Raw genomic sequence first — 21,801 nt, forward strand, 5'->3', positions numbered from 1 at the left:
TCAAGATATTTAACACATTCAATAGAACACTTAAGAAAACTACAAAAACTACAAAAATGAAAATGAACCAAAATCTTTAAAAAATAAATAATAAAGAGTATTACTATAATTTTGAACTATGTCGAATCAACTAAAGTGGCAGAAGCACCAGAAATGGGTACAAGAAACCACTCAAGATATCCTGAAAGATAAACTCTTATGTGGATAAATTATATATACAAAGAAATTTAAACAAATCTTGACAATGCTAGGTAAAGAACAAGAATAAAAGAAAGTGACAATTCACATGAGGAAATCAAGCAAGAATTAAAAGATACATTTCCCCTTCCTTTCCTTCTTAAAAAAAAAAAAGATGAAACAATGAAAAAAATGACTAATAACATGGAGGGTAGAAAACCATGAAAATTCAGAGAAACAAGCAACCAGTTATAGTGAATTATACACAATGCACACAGTGCAATGGAAATATGGTGCAGAAATTGTACAGTGTAGCTAGAAATATAGGCTCAGAAAAACATACTGAAATATTTAAAGGTCAAATCTAGAAAACAAGCCCAGAAATCTCAGAATTATTGATGTCCCAGAGAATTTAGAGACATACATTAATATGAATATTTTTCAAGAGATTCTCAAAGACAATGTCCCAGAACTAGAAAAAAATCATTATACAATCCACATGATCCCTACAAGGAAAACCAAGTTTGTTTTTTTTTTAATTAATTAATTTATTTTTAGTTTTCAACAATCACTTCCATAAGCTTTTGAGTTTTAAATTTTCTCCCCCTTCCCAAGATGGCACACAATCTGATATAGGCTGGACATATCCATTTCTATTAACCATATTTTCACATTAATCATGTTGTAAAGAAGAATTAGAACCAACAGGAGAACCACAAGAAAGAAGAAACAAAACAGAAGAAAAAAAAAAAAGCCAATAGTATGCTCTGATCTGCATTCAAACTCCAAAGTTCTTTCTTTGGATGTGGATAGCATTTTTCATCATGAGACTTTTGGAGATGTCTTAGATCCTTGCATTGCTGAGAAGAGATAAGTCTATGAAAGTCAGTCATTGCACAATGTGGCTGTTACTGTGTACAATATTCTCCTGGTTCTGCTCACTTCACTCAGCATCAGTCCATACAAGTCTTCCCAGGTTTTCCTGAAGTCTGTTTGCTCATCATTTCTTACAGCACAATAGTATTCCATTACATTCATATATCCAATTTGTTCATCCATTCTCCAATTGATGGGCATCTTCTCAATTTCCAATTCTTTGCCACCACAAAAAGAGCTGCTATAAATATTTTTGTACAGGATCCTTTGCCCATTTGTATGATCTCTATGGGATACAGCCCTAAAAGTGCTATTGCTGGGTCAAGAATACACACATTTTTATAGCCCTTTGGGCATAGTTCCAAATTGCTTTCCAAAATGGTTGGATCAGTTCAGAATGCCACCAACAGTGCATTAGTGTTCCAATTTTCCCACATTTTCTCCAACATTTATCATTTTCCTGTTTTGTCATGTTGGCCAATCTGATAGGTGTGATGTGGTATCTCAGAGTTGTTTTGATTTGCATTTCTCTAATTAATGGTGATTTAGAGCATTTTTTCATATGACTATAGATGGCTCTAATTTCTTCATCTGAGAACTACCTGTTCATATCCTTTGACCATTTATCAATTGGGGAATGACTTGTATTCTTATAAATTTGACTTAATTCTCTATATTTTAGAAATGAGGCCCTTATCAGAGACACTGGTTGTAAAAATTCTTTCCCACTTTTCTGTTTCCCTCCTAATCTTGATTGCATTGGCTTTGTGCAAAAACTTTGTGCATTTCACAATGTTCTCTATCTCTTGTTTGGTCATAAATTCTTCTGTTCTCCATAAATCTGACAGGCACACTATTCCTTGTTCTCCCAGTCTGCTTATAGTATCAGCCTTTATATCTAAATCATGAACCCATTCTGACTTTACTTTGGTATATGGTGTAAGATTTTGGTCTATGCCTAGTTTTTGCCATACTCTTTTCCAGTTTTCCCAGTAGCTTTTGTCAAATAGTGAGTTCTTATCCCAGAAGCTACTATAAAATAGTAGATTACTATAGTCATTGACTACTGCGTCTTGCACACCTAACCTATTCCACTGATCCACCACTCTATTTCTCAGCCAGTACCAAGTAGTTTTGATGACTGCTCCTTTATAATACAATTTAAGATCTGGAATGGCTAGGCTACCTTCCTGAGCAATTCTTTTCATTAGTTCCCTTGATATTCTGGACCTTTTATTCTTTGAAAACCAAGTTTTAATAGACCTACAAGCAGAAGAAATAAAGCTGACACTTCCTCAGACTCTTTTGCTAGATCTTCATCCAGATCAAGCCCTTTAACCTTAAGTATCTTACAGAGTCACCTGTCCCAGGACTTCTTTTCTGTCTCGGATGATCCCATCATTATCTATGGATTTAATTACCATCTCTATGATAATGATTCTTAAATCTACCTCTCCAGTCCTAATTTCTCTGCTGACTTCCAACCTCCCATCTCTAACTACCTTTCAGACATCAATATGTCCAAAACTGAATACATTCTCTCTTTCCCTAAACACTCTCCCCCCAACTTCCCTATTGCTGGAGGAGACAACAGTTTTTCAACAACCCAGTGTGATCCTCCACTCATTATGTCTCAGCCCCCAATCCTATACCTATATACCAAGGCCTGTCAATTTTTCAACATCTCCTTAATATGTCCTTTTCTCTCCTCTGACACTGCCTGCCCTCTAGTGTAGACCCTCATACTTCATCCTGGATGATTGCAATACCTGCTGGTAGGTCTGCCTGTCTCAAGTCTCTCTCTCATCCAATCTATCCTCCATTCAGGCAACACACTGATTTTTCTAATAAAAAAAGGGTCTGACCTGCTACTCAATAAACTCCAGTGGCTCCCTATCTCCTTCAGGATCAAGTACAAAATTCTCTGTTTGTTGTCCCATTCAGTGACACAGCCTCAAACAGGACACTCCATTTCTTGGCTCTGGTTATATTCTCTGGCTGTCTCCATGCCTAGAATGTTCTCACTCCTCACCATAACCCACTAGCTTCCTTGGTTTCATTTAAGTCCCAACTAAGATCCCATCTTCTACAGAAAACCTTTTCTAACCTCTCAATTCTACAGCCTCTCCTTCTTATTTATTTCTTATTTATCCTATATATAGATTGGATATACAGATTTGTTTGCTTGTTTCTTCCCCATTAGGATTATAAGCTCCTTGAAGATAGGGACTGTTTTTTGCCTCTTCTTGTATCCCTAGCATTTAAACACAGTGCCCAGACACATAGTAGGCCTTTAATAAATGTTTACTGACTGACTGACTAATGAACTCACTACAATGATAAAGAGAAAAAAAGGTGTCCAATAATGTTGATTGGCACACACACACACACACACACACACACACACACACACACAAACCTAGGATGAAGAACACAAGGGTTAGGTGAAGCCTTGAGGAGTACAGTTTACCTTTTTGTGCCACACTCCAGCTTTTATTATGACTACCTGACAGAAGTAAATAATTGGTCATTGTTTGGTTCTGATCTCTCTACAAATAACTTATCATTATGAATAGGAGGCTTTTGCTTCAAAGAAATCTTTAATCAAGCAAGTAATTTTGCTGCTGACAAACATGCATAATAATGGCATGAATGTGGAGGAAAAATGAGGTGGATGGACCTTTTGTCTTTGCCCCAAGTTCATTTGCATGCCAATCAGGGACCATTAGAACAGCTAAGGAGAGGTCTGGAAACACACTCTCATCCTCATCCCTGGACCATTTCCTAGGTTTCAAGGGAAGCAGACAGGAATCTAAATAGGCTTTCTAACCCAATGTCAAACACTTGACTGGGGCCAGGAATTCATGTCAACACAGAAATCAGTAAAAAAAACAGACAAGATTATAATGTATATTCTGTTTGCCTTTTAGTCTATATTCTAAAACAATGTGTTCCCTCTCTCGACAGGAAGAGGCTTACTAGCCACAATACCCCTGGGGTTGCTAGGTGGGACAGTGGATAGAGCACCAGGCCTGGCATCACAATGAAATGAGTTCAAATCCAGACTCAGGTACTTACTAGCCATGTGACCCTGGTCACTTAACCTCTGTCTACCTCAGTTTCCTCTACTGTAATATGGGGATAATAGCACCTACCTCCCAGAGTTAATTAGATGATCAAATGAACCACTCCAAGAACTAAACCTCCTGATTCTCACACATCTTTCTGCCCTTACCCACTAGCTGTGTGGTAATCAGTAAAAGCATACCATAATATTTTATATAAATGGGAGAAAATCTGTTCCTGTCACTTAATTTGCTATGCTATCTAATTAAATGTTTTTTTGCTTACATGCATGGCATTGTGAATACCTGTGAATATATATATACTGTGAATACCTGGCTACAATTTTGAGTGAATGTTGTCTGCTACAAGGTATACCCTGAACCTGGGGTAACTTTCTGTCCTTAAGGAACATATCTGAACACAATTCCCACTTCTCAAATGAACAAAAAACAGTTGTTAATACAATGCAAAGTAAGCATGAGAAAACAGTATGCAACAACAATGTGACAATGGAAATAGAAACAATGAAAAAATGGAAACAATGTACTACTATGCAATGATAATTAATGTTATTTAATATAATAACCAAGTTTAACCCCTAAAAGAGATAAGAAAAGTACATCTCCCTGCTTTTTTTCCCCTCAGAGATAGGAACCTATGGGAGTGGAATATTGTATATATATCGTCAAGGAGTTGAATATTTTTACTGAATGTTTCTGTTTCTAGTCTTTGTAACAAGGGATGCCTCTCAAGGAGAAGGGAGATACATACATTTGGAAACAAATATGATATAAAATCTAGGGTAACAAAATTTTGAAAAAGATTAAAGTTCTTAACAAAATGTGAGAGCACACCAAACCATATTACTCAACCACCCAGCGATTATACAACTGGTTATACAACACTCTAAGACCATAAGTTGCAGAGAAGGGACATAAAAACCAGCGACACGGGTCCATAAAAACTTGCATTGGTAGAGAGTTTCCTCACATGGGAGGTTGCCAGTTGACATCACAGTTCTCTCCTGAGATAACACATCCATCCCTTTCCCTACTTACATCTGTTAGTTATTGAAGTATTTTTTTTTTCTTTTTAAAATGAGACCCTGAACTTGGTTTTAACTGCATTAGCTAACCAACACTGTGGACAACCATACAGAGGGGTTAAGTAAGTTAGCATGTGCAAATTGTTCCATAACTTTTCTTTATCACCTATAAACAACGTCTATCACCTTGCCTACACCAGCAAGACAGAAGACAAGGGGATCACATGCTATTTTTTACTAAAATGCCAATTCCCCCAAAGGATAACTTCTTTAAAACTACTGATGTCTTCCAGGGCCTTAATGGGGCTGAGCTTACTCGTCACTGCCAAATAAGGTGCAAACATGGCTTTAAATTTTAAATAGTCACAGGCTCACAAGAGGTAGAAGTCACAAAGGTTAGTCATTCAACCCAATCACTACATTTTATGGAGGAGGAACCTAAGGTACATAAAAGTAAAGTGGCCTGCCCAGGGTCCCACAGATAACTTCAGATGCAGTCCTCTTTGCAATTCCACAAACTAGTTTTTGAATGTGGGACTAGCTGATAAACTATAAAAATGAGCAGAGAAGCAACATGGGGTAGTAGAGTAAGAGTTGGTCTTGGAGTTAGGAAGCCATAGGTTTCTACTGGACACACTGGCTTGTGACCCAGAGCAAGTCACTAACTTTTCTCAGTCCTGGAGCAACTCTCAGCAAAACTCTCCATTGCAGAGCTAATATTGATCTGTATTGGTAGAGGGAATTCGTCACTGGGAGATCCTTTCCCTTAAGGGGAGGGAGGTGAGGTGGCATGGAGAGAATGATCTTCCAATTCTTTCCTCAAATTTAATCAATCAATCAGTTGTTTTGTTTGTTTGTTTGTTCGTTTGTTTTGAACAGGTATAGTAGAAGTTGCTGGATACCAACTTATAAGAAGGTTGAAGAATAAGACTGCCAAAGAGGGATGGAGAGGAAGGCAAAAGCAGATGCTAAAGGAACTACAGAAGGGCAGACATATCTTAGAGCTCAGTCAGCAGAGACAGAAATGCAGATGGGATTTGTAGGAGCATACTGGCCTTACCACTGGAATGGAAAGCATGCTCAACCTCAGGGGAGATACAACAGACTAAAAGAACAACAGAGAGAAGGAAAGAAGGGAAAAAAGGTTGTTGATTTCAAGCTCTGGGAGAGCATCAGGGATATGACAGAGCATCTGCAAACAGATCAAGGAGAAAGACTAAGCAGAGAGGTGAACAGTCAAATCCTATGCCTGGGGATCAATTGTGCTCAGCGTTCATCATAGTTAGATGATTAAAAGAAAGATCAACTTGGAGGGATATGGAGACCTTATTTACACAATTAATCCAACCATGCAAATAAATACCCAGTGTCACTAATATTTAAATAGAAATAAACATAAAAATGTTACAGTATTGTGTTCTGGTGGCAAACTACTACATGCAAAATGACCTGGCATGGCTTTTGACTGACCACTGGAGAGTCACGAGGTGGATAATGAACAGGGGGCAAGCAGGGGGCAAGTTTGTCCCAACAAACCCAAAGTAAAACCTATTAACATAGGAAAACATATAACTTAATATAAGCATCTTTATAAATGATATAACAAATGTAAGACAACCAATATAGAAATCAGGATGATTTTGATTAAACCTAAGGAAAAACATCATGACAGCAAGTACACACCAAAAAGAAGACAGGAAGAGAGAGAGAGAGAGAGAGAGAGAGAGAGAGAGAGAGAGAATACAAGAAAGAACATGGGATTTCAACACTGCAAACAAGATATTAAAACTGCCCACATCCTGCATACTATGGACACTGGATGTTTTAAGCTTTAATTGTGACATGACTCTCTGGCATGAACAATGCACAATTATCTACAAAAATTAGGTTAAGAAGTGTTCCCTAGTCACGTTCCCTACATCAATAAAACTGATCAAAAGCATTTATTATCTACCACATGCTCGGCCCTGTGGTAGAGACATAATTTTTTTTTTTAAAAGGAAACAGCAACCACTCAATGAGTTTACAGTCTATCAGGATTGGGGGAGGCGGAGATACCATGCACATGCATAAATTTACAAAGAATGAACATACAATAAACGTGAGGTAGTTAGGGAATGAGGGCACTAGCAACAGGGAAGATGCAGAAAGTTTCACCTCAGAGTGAAGGAAACAAGGTAGAGGTGCAGAGGGATTGCCTTTGAAGCATAGGAGTCAGTCAAAGGCACAAAGATAGGAGAGGAACAGAGAGAAGAAAATAGTTTCCTGAGAAAAGTAGCAATGTAAGATGACTCTAGATAGAAAGGGTGGGGTCAGTTTGTATTAAGGGGCAGCTGCTTATGTTGCCTACTTCTAGGTCCAGGCTCTGAACAAACAACTGTGTGAATTTAGGTGTACTCTGGTCTAAGATTTTAAAAAGGGAGAGGGGAAGGGAAGGGGGACTAAATAACCTCTAGGGGATTTTTCCAGCCCTGGGCTGCTAAAATTCCAATAACTGAGCTTTATCAGACTAAATGCTATTCAACTATCCATGATTAGCCTTGAGTGACTGTGAAATTTTGACATTTGTTCAGCATCATGACCATTTCCAAATCTATATTACAGACACACACACACACACACACACACACACACAAACACAGACATACACACACACAAGCACGCACACATAGAGATAGATACTCTGTACCATATTTCTAGGAAATGGTGCCCTAGAATGCCATGGCACATCCAATTTCACCTCAAAGTGCAAGGGGCTGGGGAGTGAATACTTGAGAAGAAATGTGTATTTCAACAAGATTCATTTGGAATAACAAAAGGTCCAGAATATCAAGGGAACTAATGAAAAAAAACACAGGGGAAGGTGGCCTAGTCATTCCAGATCTTAAATTATATTATAAAGCAGCAATCATCAAAACTGCTTGGCACTGGCTAAGAAATAGAGTGGTGGATCAGTGGAATAGGTTAAGTATGCAAGACACGGTAGTCAATGACTACAGTAATCTATTATTTGATAAATCCAAAGACCCCAGCTTCTGGATAAGAACTCACTATTTGACCAAAAACTGCTGGGAAAATTGGAAAGGAGTATGGCAGAAACCAGGCATAGATCAAAATCTCACACCATATACCAAAATAAAGTCAAAATGGGTTCATGATTTAGATATAAAGGCAGATACTGTAAGCAAACTAGGAGAGCAAGGAATAGTTTACCTGTCAGATTTATGGAGAACAGAAGAATTCATGACCAAACAGGAGATAGAGAACATTACAAAATGCAAAATGGATAACTTTGATTACATTAAATTGAAAAGTTTTTGCACAAACAAAGCCAAAGCAACCAAGATTAGAAGGAAAGTAGAAAATTGGGAAAGAATTTTTACAACCAGTGTCTCTGATAAGGGCCTCATTTCTAAAATATATAGAGAATTAAGCCAAATTCATAAGAATACAAGTCATTCCCCAATTGATAAATGGTCAAAGGATATGAACAGCCAGTTCTCAGATGAAGAAATTAAAGTCATCTATAGTCACATGAAAAAAAAATGCTCTAAATCACCATTGACTAGAGAAATGCAAATCAAAACAACTCTGAGATACCACATCATACCTATCAGACTGGCCAACATGACAAAATAGGAAAATGATAAATGTTGGAGAAGATGTGGGAAAACTGGAACACTAATGCATTGTTGGTGGAGTTGTGAAGTGATCCAACCATTTTGAGAGCAATTTGGAACTATGCCCAAAGGGCTATAAAAACATGCATACCCTTTGACCCAGCAATATCACCTCTAGGGCTATATCCCAAAGAGATCATACAAATGGGAAAAAGACCCAAATGTACAAAAATATTTATAGCAGCTCTTTCTGTGGTGGCAAAGAACTGGAAATTGAGAGGATCCCCATCAACTGGGGAATGGCTAAACAAGCTGTAGTATATGAATGTAATGGAATATTATTGTGCTATAAGAAATGATGAACAGGCTAACTTCAGAAAAACATGGAAAGTTGTATGGTCTTATGCTGAGGGAAGTAAGCAGAACCAGGAGAACACTGTACACAGGAATAGCCATGTTGCGCAATGACTAATATTGATAGACTTATCTCTTCTCAGCAATACAAGGATCTAAGACATCTCCAAAGGCTTCATGATGGAAAATGCTAACCACATCCAAAGAAAGAACTATGGAGTCTGAATGCAGATCGAAGCACACTATTTGCTATTTTTTTTCTTCTGTTGGGTTTGGTTTCCTCTTTCTGGTGGTTCCTCCTATTAGTTCTAATTCTTCTTTACAACATGACTAATGTGAAAATATGTTTAATAGGAATGTATACGTATAGCTTACATCAGACTGCACACCATTTTGGGGAGGAAGTGGGGAGGGAGGGGAAGAAAAATTTAAAACTCAAAAGCTTATGGAAGTAATTGTTGATAATTCAAAATAAATTAATTTTAAAAACTAAATAAATAAAATAATTCTTAAAAAAAGAAATGTGCATTTTAAAAGAGGGGGTGGGGCTTTTTACAAATCACAAAAGAGCACTGAAGGTCTCCTTCTCTAGGAAGACACATTCTTACCATTCCAAAAGTTTCTGTTTGCATAAAACATTGACATTTTCAGGATATTGGGGACTCTGCCACCAGTATTCTGATGGCTTTGATGATACCATGCTATCACCCTAATGACCCTCCAATGGGCCCTAAAAAGCAGTGCCAAATCATTTTGCAGGCAGCAATCTGTTGCCACCAAAACATGAAATTGTAATATTTTATATTTATCTCTATTTAAATTTTAGCAACACTGAATAAATGTTAACAGGCTCTTATGCTAATGCAATCACAGAAAAGTCCTAATAACACTGTACTCGCATAGCCCCTTGGTGAGTAAGAGAGATCAAAAGGCCCTATCCAACTGCTTATGGCTCTGTGGGTTAAGCCCCCTTAAATCCACCATAAGAACAGGATGCTAGATATTTTTCTGTAAGAAATGTATCTCCACAAGCAGGAACTTCTATGCTGAAGCTTTGAAACTGATGGCCTATAATAAGGGGCTTGGACTTACTGAAAAGGTTCCCAAAGAAGACCTAGGAAGAGACTAATAATATTTGGCTTGGTCATATTTTAGTTAATGCAATGGGAGAAGAAATAATTGAATGAGTCCAGGACTTCAGAAAGTTTAATGACTTTTAAAAGCCCCAAGAATAAGACCTTCACTTACCAGAGGCTGAAGTGAGGCACTAAAAATTCCTTTAATCTCTCTCTCTCTCTCTTTTTCACACATACACACACTCACACTCACACTCATTTTCCTTTTGTTTCACCATAAGAAGTGATGATCCTGGGGTTAATGTGAGGTTAGAGTTCCTTCCTTTATTGTTAACTATAGCTACCTATAAGCTACACTTTACCAAGTAAACTACGAAAGAGGGAGTTACAAAGTGTACAATCCTGAAGTGTGTAGCTTCAGTTACCCTTGAGAAATCTATCAATACATTTCAGAAGTCCAGTTCTCAGTGGTCAGCCTGGGGATCAGTATTTGAGAGGGCTTCTTACAGCACTTCCTTCCCCATAACACTCCTACCCAGGATGTTCTAACATTGTTACCCCATCATTAATAAGAAGTATCAGACTTTTGGTAAGTTTTAATCAGAATCAAATTCTAATTAATCAGATTAAAGAAGAGAAATAAACACAAAGAAAATATTTTCCTATAAAATTCCCAACTGGTCAGATATCCAGAGCAGTTTCTCACCCAAAATGTTACTATTATGGCAGACAAGGGTACTCTGCTTCTGCAAAGGGCCAAAAGAAATTTATTCCTTGCAGATTTCACAGGTAGGAAGAATGTGGTCCTGAATAACCAACTGTGATATAAAGATAACCTGATCTCCCTCATGGGAGGAATAGTGGGATTGTCCCCCAATTCTCAACAATTCTTCCTGAGAAACTGCCTAGAAACCCACACCATGGCTTTTCTGCCCTTTGATAAAAATCAAGTCAGACTCTATGTACTTAATTTCTAAATGAGGGATATCACATTTGCTGGCTGCTACTGATTAAAGAAGGACAGATTCTATCTACATCCAGAGAAAGATCTATGGAGTCTGGATGCAGATGGAAGCACACTATTTGCTCTTCTTTTCCTTTGCTGTTTTGTTTTATTGCATCATTCCTGTGGTTCCTCCCATTAGTTCTAATTATTCTTTACATCATGACTAATGGGAAAATATGTTTAATATGAATGTATAAGTAGGGCCTATATCAGATTGCATGCCTTCTTTGGTGGGGGGGAGAAGAGAGGGAGAAAATTTAAAACAAAATCTTATGGAAATGAATGTTGAAAAATAAAAATAAATTCATTATTTAAAAAAAAAAAAAAGGACAGATCCTCCAACAGCCCTCCATGACCGGATGCTGATTATCTATCAAAAGTGAAATTTCTAGGAATTCATGCCCTTTTTCACCTCCTCATACTGCTACTGTAAATGCTTTACTCACTTTATGCCTTAGAAATGTGGTATAAAATATCAATTACATAAGATATGGGCTGGGAAATAGTCATGATGCAGAAGAAATATCAAAAAATTCACAGTCACTTGAGGTCAACACAATAGTTAAAGAGCAGTTGTTCTACTCTGAGGTACCATCTCACAACTATCAGATTGGCTAATATGACAAAACAGGAAAATGATAAATGTTGGAGAAGATGTGGGGAAATTGGAACACTAATGCATTGTTGGTGGAGTTGTGAACTGATCCAACCATTCTGGAAAGCAATTTGGAACTATGCCCAAAGAGCTATAAAACTGTGCACACCCTTTGATCCAGCAATGCCACTTCTAGATCTGTATCCCAAAGAGATCATAAAAAAAGAAAAATGACCTACATGTACAAAAATATTTATAGCAGCTTTTTTTTGTCGTGGCAAAGAATTGGAAATTGAGGAAATGCCCATCAAATAGGGAATGGCTAAACAAGTTCTGGTATATGAATGTAATGGAATACTACTGTGTTATAAGAAATGATGAGCAAGTGGACTTCAGAAAAACCTGGAAAGACTTACATGAACTGATGCAGAGTGAAGTGAGCAGAAGCAGCAGAGCATTGTACACAGTAACAGTAACACTGTACGATGAACAGCTATGACAGACTTAACTCTTCTCAGCAATACAATGATCCAAGACAATTCCAAAAGACTCATGATGCAAAAGAACTGCTGGGAGTCTGAATGCAGATCAAAGCATACTATTTTCACTTTCTCTGTTGTTGGGTTTTTTTTGTCTCTTTTCTTGTTTCTTCTTTCACAAAATGACTAAGGTGGAAATATATTTAATACGATTGCACACGTATAACCTATATCAGATTGCTTGCCATCTTGGGAAGGGGGGATGGGAGGGAGAGAGGGAGAAAAATTTGGAACTCAAAATCTTATAAAAAGTAAATGTTGAAAACTATCTTTACACGTAATTGGAAAAAAAATAAAATACTATTTACATTAAAAAGAGCAGTTGTTCTGAAAAAGATCTGGAGGCTAAAGAGAATTGAAAACTCAATGTGCGTCAGCTATGTGATGTAGCAGACCAATAGGTCAATGCAATATTGGGCTACATGAATAAAAGAATAAATCTCTCTGTGCTATGTCCTGGTCACAAGATACTCAAAGTCCTCGTGCTGTTCTGAAAGTACAAGAAGGACCCTGAAGAACTGTCCAGTGTCCAGGAAGGGAATGAATGGGGGAAAGGTATTGAGTACAAATCCTAGGAGGAACTGGGCATGCTGAACATGGAGAAGGAAGTTGAGGTTAGGGAGTCCAAAAAGATATGACAGATGTTGTCTTTGGGTATCTGAAGAGTTATTATATGCAAGAGGGATTAGATTGTTGTTTAGCCCTAGAGGGTATAACCAAATCTAATGGATGAAAATTATAAAGTCAAATTTAGGCCTGATGTCAGGGAAAACTTCCTATTAAGGACCTACTATGTACAAGATACATACTATATGCTGGGGAAAGAAGCAGAAAGAATGAAAAATGCCTACTTGCCAGAAGCTCATCTTTTAATGAAGATAAGAATATAAATGGGAGGTTAGGAAGCAGGGAAGAAAAGAGAGAAGGAGGAAGGAAGGATTTGTTAGCACTGTGTTAAGTGCTTTACAAATATCATCTTATTTGATCCTCACAACAACCCTAGGAGATAGGTATCCCCATTTTACAGTCAAGGAAACTAAGGCAGACAAAGGTGTGTCCAAGGTCACATAGCTAATTAAGTATATGAGGCTGGATTCGAACTCAGGTCTTCCTGACTCAACACTCAATGGTGTATCCACTGTGCTGCTTCTACAGTACATCAATATAAAGTTAATAAATACGAATCTATACAAGGTAGTTAAATATAAGGTCATTTGGGAGGCAGACACTAGCAGTGGGGGAATCAGGAAATACTTCCTGCAGAAGATGGTGCTTGAGCTGTCTTTTTCTCTTTTTGAGCCACATCTTAAAGGAAGAGAGGGAATCTATGGTCTGCGTGATTATGTAACAACAGAAGGAACAGTTCTTCATTACCTTTCTCACAGGAATACCCAAAACTGTAGTCTGAAATGTGCCAGTAAGAGGACTAGAGGACCTTCCCACAGATCTCTCCATCTCCCAGTGTGACAGAAATTTCAAAGATGTTATTTTCATCCTGACCATCCAAATGGCAGAACCCCTGGCTTACCTGGAGAAAGCAGCACCCAACACAAAAGCAGAATACTCCTTCACCAAGTTCTCAGTACTGTTGAGCCCACTGATCACCACCTGAAGACCTCCAAAGGAGAGCAGGTCCTGGGCATTATCCATCTGCAAATGAAGACAGTGTTTAATACGGGAATCTCAACTGCTCAAACGAGAACAATCCTTCTCACACCCATTTTCTTCTACATGACCAAAACTTAAAAATAGGGGACATGTAAATAAAAGGAAATGCAAACAATGACTTTTGGATTTACCAGAAAAGGGTATTTATGTAACACCATACAAGTAATGTGGGGAATTGATTTGAAATGAAAGCTATTTACTACCTAATGACAAATAAATTCTAAGGAACTTCAACAGTAAGATTAGGGTTCAAACTTTATTCCTCATATGAATGAATTCCTCACACGTATGCTATTAACACAGGAACTACACATTGACAGGAAAAAAACAACATGTCACCATGCTTCCTGCCTCTGCCTGGCTCTTCTGGTGCACTAGACAGCATATAACATAAAAGGAAGCACTGACTCTAAAATAAATGACTCGTGCTGGGCAAGGACCCTACTGGAGGAAAAAAAATGGAAGAGCTTGGCAGAATCCAGTAAAGGACAAAATGTTCATATCCTCTGAGATTTCATCAATAGGTTTATACTCCAAGGAATTCACTGATAAAGTCTCCATATACACCAAAATATTTATAACAGCACTTTCTGTGATAGCAAAGAATTGGAAACAAAGCACATGTCTATTGAATGGTCAATGGCTAAACAAATTATGGCATATGAATGTAATGGAATGTGTTGTAAGAATTTCTGTATGTGACAAATACAGAGAAGCATAGAAACACCTACATGAACTGATACAGAGTGAAGGATGAAGACCCAGGAAAACAATGAATCTGGAATACAAAAATGTAAATGGAAAGAACCACACACCCAAAACAAATCAAAAGTGACTGTAACCAGAGAAACATGGAGAGATCTACAGGAAGGGAACAAAGTCAAGAAAATAATATACACAGTATCTACAACAATATAAACAGAAGGAACAACTACACACCCCAAAATCAAAAGTGAATATAAAGAACCCACTCTTTGACAAAAACAGCTGGGAGGGGTGGGGGAGGGGCAAGTTGGGGTGAAAATTTGGAATTCAAAATCTTGTGGAAGTAAATGTTGAAAATTAAAAATAAATAAGTTTATTTAAAAAAAAACTGCTGGGAAAACTAGAAAAGAGTAGAATGGCAGAAACTAGGCATAGATCAAAATCTCACACCATAAAGTCAAAATGGGTTCATGATTTAGATATAAAGGCAGATACTGTAAGCAAACTGGGAGAGCAAGGAATAGTTTACCTGTCAGATTTATGGAGAACAGAAGAATTCGTGACCAAACAGGAGATAGAGAATATAACAAAATGCAAAATGGATAACTTTGATTACATTAAATTGAAAAGTTTTTGCACAAACAAAGCCAAAGCAACCAAGATTAGAAGGAAAGTAGAAAATTGGGAAAGAATTTTTACAACCAGTATCTCTGATAAGGGCCTCATTTCTAAAATATATAGAGAATTAAGTCAAATTTATAAGAATACAAGTCATTCCCCAATTGATAAATGGTCAAAGGATATGAGCAGGCAGTTCTCAGATGAAGAAATTAAAGCAATCTACAGTCATATAAAAAAATGCTCTAAATCACCATTGATTAGAGAAATGCAAATCAAAACAACTCTGAAGTACCACATCATATCTATCAGTCTGGCCAACATGACAAAACAGGAAAATGATAAATGTTGGAGAAGATGTGGGAAAACTGGAACACTAATGGGAGGGGTGGGGGAGGGGCAAGTTGGGGTGAAAATTTGGAATTCAAAATCTTGTGGAAGTAAATGTTGAAAATTAAAAATAAATAAATTTATTTTAAAAAAACTGCTGGGAAAACTAGAAAAGAGTAAAATGGCAGAAACTAGGCATAGATCTAAATCTCACACCATAAAGTCAAAATGGGTTCATGATTTAAATATAAAGGCAGATGCTGTAAGCAAACTGGGAGAGCAAGGAATAGTTTACCTGTCAGACTTATGGAGAACAGAAGAATTCATGACTAAACAGTAGACAGAGAACATAACGAAATGCAAAATGGGTAATTTTCCATAAAAATGCAAAATGCTGGTGGAGTTGTGAAATGATCCAACCATTTTGAGAGCAATTTGGAACTATGCCCAAAGGGCTATAAAAATGTGCATACCCTTTGACCCAGCAATATCACCTCTAGGGCTATATCCCAAAGAGATCATACAAATGGGAAAAGGACCCACATGTGCAAAAATATTTATAGCAGCTCTTTCTGTGGTGGCAAAGAACTGGAAACTGAGAGGATGCCCATCAATTGGGGAATGGCTGAACAAGTTGTGGTACATGAATGTAATGGAATATTATTGTGCTATAAGAAATGATGAGCAGGCAGACTTCAGAAAAACATGGAAAGACTTGTATGGTCTGATGCTGAGGGAAGTAAGCAGAACCAGGAGAACACTGTACACAGTAATAGCCACAATGTGCAATGACTAATATTGATAAACTTAACCCTTCCCAGCAATACAAGAATCTAAAACATCTCCACAGGCCTCGTGAAGGAAAATGCTATCCACATCCAAAGAAAGAACTATGGAGTCTGAATGCAGATCAAAGCATACTATTTGCTGTTTTTTTTTCTTTGGCTGACTTGTGTTTCCTCTTTCTGGTGATTCCTCCTATTGGTTCTAATTCATACTTACATCACTAATGTGAAAATATATTTAATAGAAATATATATGTATAGCCTATATCAGATTGTGTGCTGTCTTGGGGAGGGTGATGGGGAGAGAGGGGGAGAAAAATTTTAAACTCAAAAGCATATGGAAGTGATTATTGATAAATCAAAATAAATTAATTAAAGAAGTAATATAAAAAAAATAATAAAGCTCAAACAGGACCTGAATGATGAGATATGGTAAGATACCTCTAACACACCCTTTCACATAGGTGAGAAGTCCACAGGTGTCACACATTGTGCATGTTTTGGGGCTTTTTCCATGTATCAATCAGGTATGCTGAATTTTTTTTTCTCTCTAAAAAACACTACGTTATATGGGATGGCTCTCTGGGAGGGAAAAGGAGAGTGATCCTTAGGATAACCACAACAGAATCCATCAATAAAAACATATTTTTAAAAAGTAAATATAATAAAATTATAAAGATTAAACATGACTCAAATGAATAGATGTGAGAGAACACCCCCCACCCCCAATCCACCTCTTCATGGAGGCAGATCTATAAGTGTTACCTGCCACACATGTTTTCACACTTTTCCAATGAATAGAAAAGTTTGCTAATTTTTTTCTTTCCTTTCTTTTTTTCGAGGGGGGGGCAAGGTCTTTAAAAAATACTATTTGTTATAAGGGGTAGCTCTCTGGGATCTCAAGGGGGATAATTATGATGATGTAAAAAATAGAATATCAATAAAAATTTATGTATATTTAAAAAAAAAAAGAAAAAGGAGGCAGACAATCATTTTGTCTCCAGGAAAGAAATGCACACAATAACATGAGGCTAACTGACTCTATTAGTGTTCTTGGGAAGCACACAAAAATTAAATTCTAATGAAACAAACAAAAATTACTTCAATGAGGAAGAAAAGATAAACTATGTGAAGAAATCAATACCTGAGTGTACAAGTAATTTAATGACCAGCTAAGGTTTTTTTAAAATCTCAGAAGGAAACGAAGGTAAGAAGGGTGGCACACTGGATAGAGTACCAGGCCTGCAATCAGGAAGACTTATCTTCCGGATTTCAGATATGGCCTCAGACACTTACTAGCTGTGTGACCCTGGGCAAGTCACTTAACCCTGTTTGCCTCAGTTTTCTCATCTGTAAAATGAGCTAGAGAAGGAAATGGCAAACACACCAGTATCTTGGCCCAAAAAAAAAAAAAACAAAACTTAAATGGGGTCACGAAGAGTCAGGCACAACTGAAAATGACTAAACAAGAAGATGAAAACAGAGGAGTGCCACACACCTATAAGTAAATATCAACTAATGAGCATAACTGTAGCTCAGGGTAGATAGAGCTATAACAATGGACAGCGGAGGATAAAAACAAACTGCCACCTTATCTGGTTTCTTTTGTTCTCTGTCAAGGAGAAAGATCAGCCAGAGACAGGCAGGGAAAAAAAAAGAATTAACAGGGAGGTGAAGTTAAAAAAAAATGAGGAGGTGATAGATTCATCCTAGTTGCATTCAATGAGGTCAAATCATCAAACCTAGATAGAGCACAGGGTGGAGAATAGAGAAAGAACTGGCAGAGGTGACAGCTGAGCTAAGACTTCATGTGATTTTTTCACCCAGACTGACCTCGTTCCATTTTTTGAAAGAACTATTAGACTAGAGGAGTACAGATGCAGAAAGGTAGATTCCCAATTATATGAATTAATCAGAATTGAAGAAAAGTCATTGTTGGATCAATGTCTTCTTGGAGGGAGTTTTCTAATGATACATCCCAGGAACTGTCCTTAGCCTTTTGCTATTCAATACTTTTATCAATGATTTAAGAGTGAGAGTGGAGGATTACGGAAAATATTTTGGACTTATAGCCAGGAGAAACATTTACCGGTTGTTGAAGCTAGTTAACTAGAAAAAAAAGTTTATGCAAGTTCTTCTGATGAAAGGGCATAAACAGGCAATTTCCAAAGAAAAATCCATATTAAAAAAAAACACTCCTCCAAATTACTAATAATTAGAGAAATACAAACTGAAGCAACTCTGAAATTCCACTTCACACCCATCAGATTGGCAAAAATTACAATAAATTAAAATGACAAAGTTAGAGGGGGTGTAAGAAAAGTCACATTAATTTACTGTTGGTAGAGCTGTGAAATGGTATATTTCTTCTGGAAGCAATTTGGAAATATGTTCAAAAAGTTACTAAACTGCACAGCCTTAGACTCATTAATATCACTACTAGGCCTATACCTAAAAGAAATCAAAGAAAAGAGAAAAAAAGACCAACATGTATAAAAGTATTTGTAGTAGTTCCTTCTATAGTGGCAAAGATCTGGAAACTCAAGGGGCTATCCCTCCAGAATTAGCTAGATAATTCTAGGTAATTCTAGGTAAATGAATATAATGGAATGTTGTCACGATATAAGAAAAGACAAAAGGGACAATTTCAGAGAAATCTAGGAAGACAAGACCCAGAAATGATGCAGAGTGAAATGAGAAGAACCAGGAGAATAATTTAGATAATAAACACAATACTGTAAAGATAAACAACTTTGATAGACTTAATAACAATAATTAATGACTTAATAACCATGATTAGTAATATTGACTTAATAACCATGATTCCAGAATGCAGATGAGGATGTATGCTACTCACCTCCTGACACATGTGATAGATTCAAGATGTAGAATGAGACTATGTAGTAATCTGTTTTATTAAACACACATTTTTGTTATAAGAGCTCTGTGTGTGTACATGTGTGTGTATGTGTTTTTTCTCTTCATTTGGGAAGAGGCTGGAGGAAATAAAATAAATGCCTGTTAACTGAAAAATTAAATTAATAAAGATTTTAGAATGTTGATCAATGCAATGAACAAGCAGAATTCCAAAGAATGCAATCTGACTCCTGACAGGAGTTCCTGGACTCAAGATGCAAAATGGGACATACATGGCAAACAAAGGAATTCATTATTGTTGATCATACATATGGGTTTCTTATTTCAATGTATGAAGGGAGAAGGGAAAGCAAAATGCTTGTTAGTTCAGAAAAAAAATTAAACATTTTTAAAAGAGCTAAGTATTTGGCCCAGGATAAGTTACTTAGCATTAATTTCCTCAACTACAAAATGTGGTTACCAATACTTGCTTTAATAGCCCTCCTGGGGTTGTTATGTTGAGGAAAATGCTTCAATTGTTGCATCCAAGTAGGCTATTATTATGAAGGTATAGACAGCATGCTTATCAAAACTACAGGTGACATGAAGTTGGGGAAAAGAACTAAGAAAATGGAATAACAGAAATAGGGATCCAAAAGGTTCCAGATGCACAATGTACGAAATCTAACAAGAAAATATTTAATATGAGAATGAATGGAAAGCCCTATACTTGGGTTCAAAAAAATCTTATGTACAAATAAAGGCTGGGACAAGTTTTATGCCTGTACAGAAATTCATGTGAAGATAATCTTGAGGTTTTTTTTTTTAGCAGACCAAGTCCAGTTCAATACCAACCACAAAAAAAAAAAAAAAAAAGTGAATTTAGGCTGCATTAAAGGCTAGAATAAACAAAATAAGGGTTAGTTGTCTAGTACTGCCCTGGTTAGACCATATAGGAATATTATGCTCAGACTTGAACGCCACAAGGTTTGACATATCAAACCATAGCTTGTCCAAAGAAAAGTGAACAAAATGAAATGGGAAAAATATGATAACTCTGTTCAAGTATCTGAAAGGCATTTGTTATTTTCTGCCTAGTCTCACAGAGATAGGAGGAGAAACAATGGGTATAAATTACAGAGAGGTCGATTTAAGTTTGATATCAGGAAAAATTCCCTAAGAATTAGAGGTGACCAGAAGTAAAATGGACTACACTGGAATGGAGACATTCTCCTTCTACAGAGATCTTTGAGCAGAGCAGAGTCTGGAAGTTGTAAAGGAGATCCATGCTGAGGTGCAGGTTGGACTAGGCAACACCTAGGATTCTGTGGGTCTGTCTGCTAATGCAGGACAACTGGAAGCTGACTCCAACCCATACACAGGCTGCTTCTCAGCATAACTAAGGCCAGGCTCAAGTCTTTCAACAGAAACTAAACTTATCTGTTCTACATTCTAGGTTGCTTCTAGCTTGGGAGTCAACTGACATCCCAAGATGAGATAATGGACTTTTATTCAGAAAGGCCATTTGTTTTCCTCCAGGGCAAAAGATTCCATTCTAATAATGGAAAAGGGAGCCAAGAACTAGCCATTATAACATATAGAAACAGAGACAATGAATGGAAGCCTACAGGGCAGAGACAGACTTTGACAGAACCTAGAGAGCCCCATGACTTTTCATCTCTCTACTCCAAACACATCTATCAGCATAAGTTCTTAACTGATAGTATTCCCTACCTTACTAATAAATGGATGAGGTTTCTAACATAATTCTTAACCTGAATCATTAAGGATCATTACATTTGCACTAAATCTATACACTTACGGGTTCCATTGAATCTAAATGTTACAACCATCTTGGAAAGCAATTTGGAGTAATGCAAATAAAGTGATTAAAATATCCATTCCCTTTTGAACCAAAGATTTCATCATTGCGCTTATACCCCAAGGAAGCCATTAATAAGAAGAAAGTGCCCATACACTCCAACTAATTTATGGCAGCATTTATTGTGATAGTAAGAATCTGAAACAAAATAGATGCCTGTCAATTGGGGAATGGCTAAGGAAACTGTGTACATGAATGTAATGGAATATTACTGCATTGTAAGAAATGATGGGGGGGGAGGCAAGCCAAGATGGTGGAGTAAAAGCAATGACTTGCTTGAGCTCTCCTCTAAACCCCTCCAAATACCTGTAAAAAAAAAATGGCTCTAAATAAATCCTAGAGCAGCAGAACTCACAAAATGCCAGAGTGAAAGAAATTTCCAGCCCAAGACAACCTGGATGGTTGATTGGAAAGGTCTGTTGCGCCTGGTTGGAGAGGAGTGCAGTTCAGCGTGGGCCACACAGGCAAAGACTAGGCCTCAGAGATACCAGTACAGGCCTCAGGGGACTGAATCAAGGGGAGCTGTGGCAGTTTCCAGATTTCTCAACCCACAAATGCCAAAGACAACTTAGAAGGTCAGTAGAAAAGGTCTGTCAGACCTCA

The 21,801-nt window shown here is 37.2% G+C and overlaps 1 protein-coding gene across 2 annotated transcripts in view; it reads right to left on the bottom strand.

Moving 5' to 3' along the window:
* Positions 1-21,801, bottom strand: part of SIL1 (SIL1 nucleotide exchange factor) — a 268,182-nt gene that overhangs the window by 49,732 nt on the left and 196,649 nt on the right. For both annotated transcript variants that reach the window (XM_027856499.1, XM_027856498.1), the window contains one exon: positions 13,883-14,004. In XM_027856499.1, the coding sequence (XP_027712300.1) occupies positions 13,883-14,004 (122 nt within the window). The remainder of the gene's footprint in view (positions 1-13,882; positions 14,005-21,801) is intronic.

The sequence above is a fragment of the Vombatus ursinus genome, unplaced genomic scaffold (assembly GCF_900497805.2).
Source record: "Vombatus ursinus unplaced genomic scaffold, bare-nosed wombat genome assembly UNPS02011572.1, whole genome shotgun sequence".
NCBI classification, from domain to species: Eukaryota; Metazoa; Chordata; class Mammalia; order Diprotodontia; family Vombatidae; genus Vombatus; species Vombatus ursinus.